The sequence below is a fragment of the Arachis ipaensis genome, chromosome B5, assembly GCF_059453495.1.
Source record: "Arachis ipaensis isolate K30076 ecotype BB chromosome B5, ASM5945349v1, whole genome shotgun sequence".
Classification (NCBI taxonomy): Eukaryota; Viridiplantae; Streptophyta; class Magnoliopsida; order Fabales; family Fabaceae; genus Arachis; species Arachis ipaensis.
Genome location: NC_142440.1, coordinates 1464457 through 1472329, shown reverse-complemented (window position 1 = coordinate 1472329; position 7873 = coordinate 1464457). Strand labels below are relative to the sequence as shown.

The 7873-nt window shown below is 30.3% G+C and overlaps 1 protein-coding gene across 2 annotated transcripts; it reads right to left on the bottom strand.

Moving 5' to 3' along the window:
* Positions 1 to 2058: 2058 nt before the first annotated feature.
* KAN2 (Homeodomain-like superfamily protein) lies at positions 2059 to 7368 on the bottom strand. 2 transcript variants are annotated; one of them, XM_016345676.3, is made up of 6 exons: positions 6498 to 7368; positions 6336 to 6412; positions 5488 to 5533; positions 5146 to 5335; positions 3418 to 3481; positions 2059 to 2284 (listed from the first exon to the last, which is right to left on the bottom strand). In XM_016345676.3, exons 1-6 carry the CDS (start codon positions 7159 to 7161, stop codon positions 2153 to 2155), a joined length of 1173 nt encoding a protein of 390 aa, XP_016201162.1. In that variant the 5' UTR covers positions 7162 to 7368; the 3' UTR covers positions 2059 to 2152. The 2 variants fall into 2 exon arrangements, with proteins under 2 accessions (XP_016201162.1, XP_020978416.1); XM_021122757.2 differs by having other exon boundaries at positions 2059 to 2281; positions 6498 to 7312.
* Positions 7369 to 7873: the final 505 nt, after the last annotated feature.

Below are 7873 nucleotides of genomic sequence, written 5' to 3'. Positions count from 1 at the left end.
TTGCAAGTAGATTCACAGTAATTGTAATATGTATTAAAAACCTAGAATGAGCCGTTATGCTACCAGGTAGGAGTAAAAACGCAATTCCACTAAATGTGACATTTAAAACAATCTTTTCTCTGGACCGAATAGTAGAAGAAAGTTCATTTCAAATAAATGTCTTACCACACCCATCATGCCCATAAATGAAGTGAAAACCACCAAAGCCTATAATAACAGCATTGAGTATTTCATCAGATACTAACCGTTGCTCATGAATCATCTTTTGTTCCATTGAATTAATTTAAATGTAGCTTTTAGATACTATTTTTATTTGGATTTTAGGATTTAATGGGTATCATGTTTAAATATAAATAATAACTTCAGGATTTTGGTCTCCAACATATCAAAATTGTTTCTGTAGTTCTTTTTTCATTAAAGTATTGTGATTCGGCCTTATTCAAAATATAAAAGATTTTGATTGAAAAATATAAAAAAATCAAATTCTTCCCATCACTCTTATGAGTATAGGTATATTTTTATATTATGATATATATTTTTTATGATTTAATATAAATGATCTGAAATAATAAAATTATTTATTTTAACAACTTCAAGAAGTTTCCTTTCCGTAACAATTATACGAATTATAAATGTGCCATTTCATTTAATTATTATTGTGCATTATATACACTAATAATCCTTTTGAAAAGCTATAACTACTTCAAAATTTGGCAAAGGTTATTAACACGTACGTGTATGTATATATATGCTTCAAGTGATTACAATGTCGATCGTGATTTTATCTTCATGTGTAACAAATTGAATTGGATATGCCGTATATTGTTAAATGTACCAAATCCATATACAATCGCATTAAGTTATTTCGGCAAGAAGAAAATAAAACTATCTTGGCAGAACTCTCAATTCATTTTTTCATCGGAAACAAAACTATCTTGGCATGACATGAAGGAACGATAATACTATGGAGATTAAAAAAATAGCTAAAATTTGTTTTATTCATTATTTATTAATTTTAATAATAATTAATAAATATTAAATAAAATAAATTTTAACTATTTTTTATTTTTTTTTAATTATCAAATATTTTGGATGAAGGAACGCTACTTCCCCCCTTTTTTTTCTTCTTTATACTTACCATTACTCCTTGTATATATATTTTGTAAATATATCATGACTAACTAAATGTTCGTATTCTTTTTATCACTTTATTAAAAAATTTGAGTCTTTTCCTAAGTCCATATATATATATATATATATATATATATATATATATATATATATATTATCAAGCCTTTAGTCTCTTTTTAGTCCTAAAGCGTAAAGCGTGTGACTATTGCAAGGATTGAATAATAATATAGCTATATGATTAGGAAACCCAGCTTAGCTTATTTGGTATAGAAAAAAAAAAAAAAAACCGCTACAACTTGTCTTATTTAGCATTAATTAATTATCGCAATAATTAATGAATACTAAATAAGGTAAGTTATGACTGTTTTTGGCTGATTTTCTTTGGTTACCAAACATTTCTGATACCAAAATAATATTAATTAATTAATTTCATAAATGTAAAGTGCTTCAATTACAATTACCAAGGATACACTTCTTCATACACTTTAAACAACATAGCTAAAAGCTCACCCTACTCCTTTTTATGTCCCTCTCTTTAATTTACTCTCAGATTGAAAAAAAAAAAAAAAGAAAGAAAGAAATACAAATCAATTAGAATTTTAATTTCCATATATTTACCAAAGAAAAATATAATATAATGTTTTTTATTTGGATCTAACATACACAAAGAGGTGTGATAGGAAGGGTTTGCTTTTTCCCCCTACCCTCTCTTTCTCTCTCTTTTCTTGCTTTCTGTCTTTCTTGTCTCCTTGTGTTTCTTTAAGCTCACCCTTTTTTTTTTTTGCTTTTTTTTTTCTTTTCTTTCTTTTATGGTTTTCTCTTTCTCTGATATTCTGAAGAGGAGCAGGTTCCTCTAATTCTCTCTCTCTCTCTCTCTAGCTAGGTCTTTCATTTTCACTAGAAAACATTTCATTATAGTGATGATGATTTCATTCAAAGATGAATTAATTAATAAAAATTATTATTATATATTCAGAAAATCAGAATAATTATAATAATAATAATAATAATTAATAATATCTCAAAGTGGTTGTCCCAATGTGAATTCCAAATCCAAATTAGGTTTCTTGGGGCTTGTTGATGCTGACACGTTTGAAGATGAGCTTCCATCTGATATTCTCTCATAGCTTACACACTTTGGATCCATTTCCTTCTGAAAACAAACAAAAAAAATTAAATTAAAAAATATTAGGAATAAAAATTTCTAGCTACTTTAATTTATGTAGTGAGAATATATATTATAAAGGGGAAAAAATTAAACTAAATGAAAGAATTTCAAATATTCTAGTAATATCATATTTTAATAATTTTAGCCGTAAATTTTAATTATAAAATATATAAAGTTAATTAAAATCATCAACTAAAATATTTATAATAACTGAAAACCTAAAAAAAAAATTAAATATAACGTAACAGTATAGTTGAAAGCAGCACAAAATTAAACAAGAGATATTTATTTGAAAAGGTTTTGGGAATCAAATTAAAGGACATTTTGACTAGAGAATAATTACAGAATATTTATATCACTACACCTAAAAGCCTGCTAGAATTTGCAATGTTCATGTGATATAGCTTCCAATTATTTTTCTCCATAGCTACATTAATTAGCATTCACACATACTAATAATACTGTATTATAATAATAATAATAATATATATTTGACCCATCAGCTATAACCTGATAATGGAGTCACTGAGTCAAAATGTTGTTAATAGGTTTAGGGTTCTAGCTAGGGGTTCTTTTTAATAATACGGTCATCAATAATAATCAATGAGGAATTTAAAAATTTTCAAGTTTACTATCGTATTGGTGTTTCACTGATTTTTAACCGTTGATTTTAATTATAAAAAATATATATAATATATATAATTAAGTCAACAGTTAAAAATAACTGTAATACCGATACCACGTTACATTTGAAAACTTTTCTAAGAAATTAAATAAATCTTAAACTAGACGGGTTGCTTCTTTTACAGCACAAATAATCTTTGGTTTTTAACCACATAGTAACTAGTAAATGTGAAAAGGACTGGTCTATAATACCCCCATTTGAATTTGTGAAGGACAAAGCAGCTTTATGCAAAGGCTTTTTTAATTTTTTTTCCTTTATATTAAAATAAATTTAAAAAAAAATGTGCATGGCAATATATAAGATGATGATGAATGTAAAAAGATCAAACGTTATTGCCTTTTCCTCTCTCAACTCCCTTTCATGCATTTCCAAATAAAGCTTTATTTGCTTATATGAAAAGGGCCTATTGAGTAAGATTTTTATTATTACATACCTCAAGGGAATGCACGTTGTTCCCAACAGAATCAAGCTTTGGCTTCCCATGCAACCAAGCTTCCCTGTTACACACAAAAATCAAAAGAATATTTCCCCCATTACTTCAAAGCCATGCACAAGAAAAAAAAAAGGGAGCAAAAATTGAGAAAAAGAGAAAGAAAAGCCATCTTTTACTATGTCTTATTTATAGCCCTATTCCCTTTTACTTATTCTTTTGATTCAAGATAAAGTGGTTGAAGCTGAAACCATCCATCCATCCCCATGTGATAGTGCATTGCCCCCATGATTATGTAGTAATAACTTATCGGAAGAGTTTCAAGTGTACCGGAAACACCAGTATTTCAATTGTTTTAACCGTTGATCTGAATTATAAGAAATATATATAATATATATTAATTAAAATCAACGATTAAAATAACTGGAACACCAGTGTTCTCGATACACTTGAAACTCTTCCTAACTTATCTTACTATATACATTTTTAATGACATATTGAAGGAAGTTTCAAAGGGTATATTGGCTTTGCCACCAAGATTTCTAATTATGGGAGGGCTTAGCTTTGAGACTAAGTTTCCCAATTCTAGGGGCCCCATGAAAATATAGCCCCACAAAATCCTAAGGAAAGAGATATATATGTATGTAAATGTGAATGTGTATATATATCTCTATTTTTAAGGTGGATTTTGGCATATAGCATATATTGAATTCACTTCTTTTTTTTTTTTTAACTTACTTTTTACCCACTATAGAAGAAAGTATATTATTACCCCATCATGTAATTTGGATGCTCATGGTCTTTGGACAGACAGGACAAATTAAAAGCAAAATTTGAAATGATTTATTCTCTTTGTGATCAATTTTTTGTGTGTCTAAATGTGTTTCCTTTTTTTTTTTTTTGTACGTGAGGTTATTAAGGAAGTAGAAAGAAAGAAAAAGTGAAAGAAAAGAGATAGAGAGAGAGAAATGCTATTAGGAATAAGACATACATAAATTGCTCCGATTATTATATTGTTGTTACTTTTTCTTTTGCAACATTAACGGGCTAACATATAGAATGAAATCTAAGTAGACTAAATTCAAAAACAGAAAAGTTAACCAGTAAGTAAAATGATACTTTGCAATGCAACTTGATAATAATTATTTTAAAAAAAAAAAAAAAATTCCCACTAGCTAAGGAAATAAATATATTGTGAAGATCATTGAAATAAACATTTTGCACTATATGTAGTTATATATGGTTGGAGACCTAAGTAACGCACTGCATGCATATATAGTTTCATACAAATGCGTCTGTCTTATAGAAGGAAAGCGAATTTTCACCAAATTGTTATGAAAAGTTCTGATTTTCTTACTTGCACTTGGTACCAAACACATGTTATATACAAAAGAAAAAAATGCAATCTATATATTTATGTATAAATATATATTGGTTAATTTTATTTTTATTATATATTTTAATATATATTCTACTCTGATAATTGATTTTGATGACTAATTTTAATATACAGTTAGCAAAATTGTATATCCATGTATGTGTGTTTTTCAATAACTTGCAAATTAAACAACATGATTCAAAGTAACAAAAAAATAAGAAGAAATTTAATTAAATTTTATTTTTTAATTATTATTTTGCATGCACTAAGAAAAAAAAATGATGCACATGTTCATATACAATTAGCTAGTAGCTACTACTATAAGGTATATTAATTAGATGCATTATTATTACCTGGAAGAGTTACTCCAAAGGCCACGATATTCTTTATCTTGATTAAGATGATTGTTATTGTTATTATTATCTGTTCTTCCCTGCTTAACGGATAGATCAGAAGACCTCCTTGTTGATGGTGAGTTTATGTCAAACATTATGTCTTCAGATGTATCACCCGATGATCTATTATCATATACATCAGATTGCCCTAATTCATGTTTAGAAAAGAAAAGAAAAAGTACATTAGAGAAAAATAATGGAACCAACAATAATTAATATTATTAATTTGTTTGCTTAATTGTTATCTTCCAACAAGAATAGACAAAAAAAATGTAAATTAATTAAAAAATATGCACTAACCTGAAGAAGCCGCTGCTCTATCTGTAGTTTTCACCGTCCGGTACATCTGCATTAAAATTTGTGCATCATGCAACAACATTATTAGACACAATAATAATATCATTATATCTAATTAATTAAATTAAGCATAAGTAAGGAAGCTTAATTAATTAATTATTTGTACACGCTAATAATAAAAATAAGTTGAAACTTGTAAGTATTAAATTGAGATGCAGTGTGTACTGTCCAAACTGTATAGTATAACACAGAAGCATTTATGGCTTTTACGGTAAAATGTGCACATGCATGGGAGCATGTGACTAACCATGGTTAAAAGAGATGTGGCCATGTGGTAACTAACATAACACAACAAAGACAAACCCATTTCTGAGGAACGGATCATTGAGAAATGATGGTGTTTTGGTACTACGTATACCCCCTTCCTTGCTCACATCATTTTTTAATTATTCTTTTTTCGTTTTCTTCACTCTGTACTATGCTACTCAGCCTTACCTTTTTCATTTTAAATAACAATATATATATATAGTGAAATTGAAGGGTGGGAAGAAGAGAAAGAAGTGTTTGTTTGAAATTGGGGGTGGTTGGTGGGTTGAATAATAATGAAAGGAAAAAAAGGGCGTGTTAATGAGGTTGCGGAAGCAGAGGGGAGCATCATAACAGATCTAATAGAAAAAAAGAAGAATTGCTAAGGATGTGTGATACTCTCTCTATGGAAAACATTGGAATTTGGAGTGTGTGTATTTTATTTAACTGCTTCCTCTAATGTTCATATATGCAATCAAATGAATTTGATAATTAATTAAGAAAATTAAATCAGAGACATGAGATTATTATTATTATTATTATACCTGTAAATGTGACTTAACATGTGCTAGAGTGAGATCCTTGACATCCATTAGTTCAAGAACTGATTTTGGTGTAGCCCCTAATTAATCATCAACAAGATCAATTAATAAACGAACGAACGAAGGAAGGTTCGAGAAGAAAGGGGGGAATTAGAGGAAGCATACTTTCATGGCCACCTAAGAGTTCAACGGCATGAACAAAGCGAGCATGGAGAGTGGTAGTCCAGCGCATCCTTGGAGCTCTCATGCTCCGTTTGGCGGGGAATCGCGACAAGAATCTCGACCGCATCAAAGCCTGAGACTGAAAGTGATGAGTGGAAGCGCCGGCGTTGGCGGTGGTGGGAGGAGACGAAGGTTCTAGAAGATGATGGTGGTGATGGTGGTGCTGCGGGAATGGCAAAGAAGGTGGGTTCTGGTACACCGGGATCCCTCTAATTGGTCTAAGAAAGCCGAGCTCCTGGCTGAGGGTGTGCGGCTGCCACTGTGGCTGCGGCTGTAACAGTGGATGGTGGTGGTGGTGGTGGTAGTACTGAAGCGATTGAAATAAGAGATTATGATTATTGGTGGGGGTGGTGGTGGCGGTGTTATTGAAGTAGTGTGATGAGGGAGAAGGCCTTGGGTTGGAGAGGGAGAGGTCGAAGTATGATGTGGGTTTGGGGAGTGAAGAAGAAGAAGGAGAAGGAGAAGAAGAAGAAGAGAAGGAGGTTCTAGAAGAGTCCAAGGCTCTCTTCCAGAACCCCAAATCAACTTCTTGTTGTTTGGCGGTGCCGTTGCCTGTTGGAGGGCTGATTTGCAAGGACAAGTCTGGTTGTGCTGGAAACAACTCCATCTCTATCTCGATCAACAACAACAACAAGATCAAGAACAAGAAGAAGAAGAAGGAGGGGGATTTTGAGAGAGAGAGAGAGAAAGAAATAGAAGTGAAGTATGTGTGAGAAAATGACACTTGAGATGAGATGAGAGGAGAGGAGAGAAGGAAACAAAGGGTGGAGGGTGAGGGTGGTGGTGGGGATCGATGAATTAAAGAGACACAAACTTGTTCAATTCTTTCTTTTTTTTGGGCTACCCTACTATTCCCTCACAAAACAATCATGAACTAAAGGTGAAAATTCAGGTGCAGTCGACTTCACGTGAGGTTAATAGTTGATAGCCGTTAGATGAAAATTTAGTTAAATTAGTCAAATTATCTAATAATTTTAAGTTATCTACTTCACGTGAAATCGCCTGCAGAGTTTTCACTTAAACTAAATTTATTTTTACAAATGGCAAAAATTCAGGTATAATCAACTTGACGTTAAGTTGATAATTAAAAATTCGTTAGATAAAAATTTAATCAAATCAGTCAAATTATTTAATAATTCATAACTATTAATTTTACGTAAAATTGACTATATCTAAATTTTCACCAAACAAATACTGCTATTATCATTCTCAAGGATACTTCTGTAACAATGTGATTTTAAGGTCACAGGTTTAAGTTATAAAAATAGTTAAATTGGACTGCTTATATAATATTATCATTATATTTTGTTTGAATATAC

Excerpts from the sequence above, each read along its gene's own strand:
- KAN2 (XM_016345676.3), bottom strand. The coding sequence starts at position 7,161 with ATGGAGTTGTTTCCAGCACAACCAGACTTGTCCTTGCAAATCAGCCCT. Across the intron at positions 6,413-6,497 it reads ACTCTTAGGTGGCCATGAAA|GGGCTACACCAAAATCAGTT; the intron begins GTATGCTTCCTC and ends ATGATTAATTAG. Across the intron at positions 5,336-5,487 it reads TAGAGCAGCGGCTTCTTCAG|GGCAATCTGATGTATATGAT; the intron begins GTTAGTGCATAT and ends AACATGAATTAG.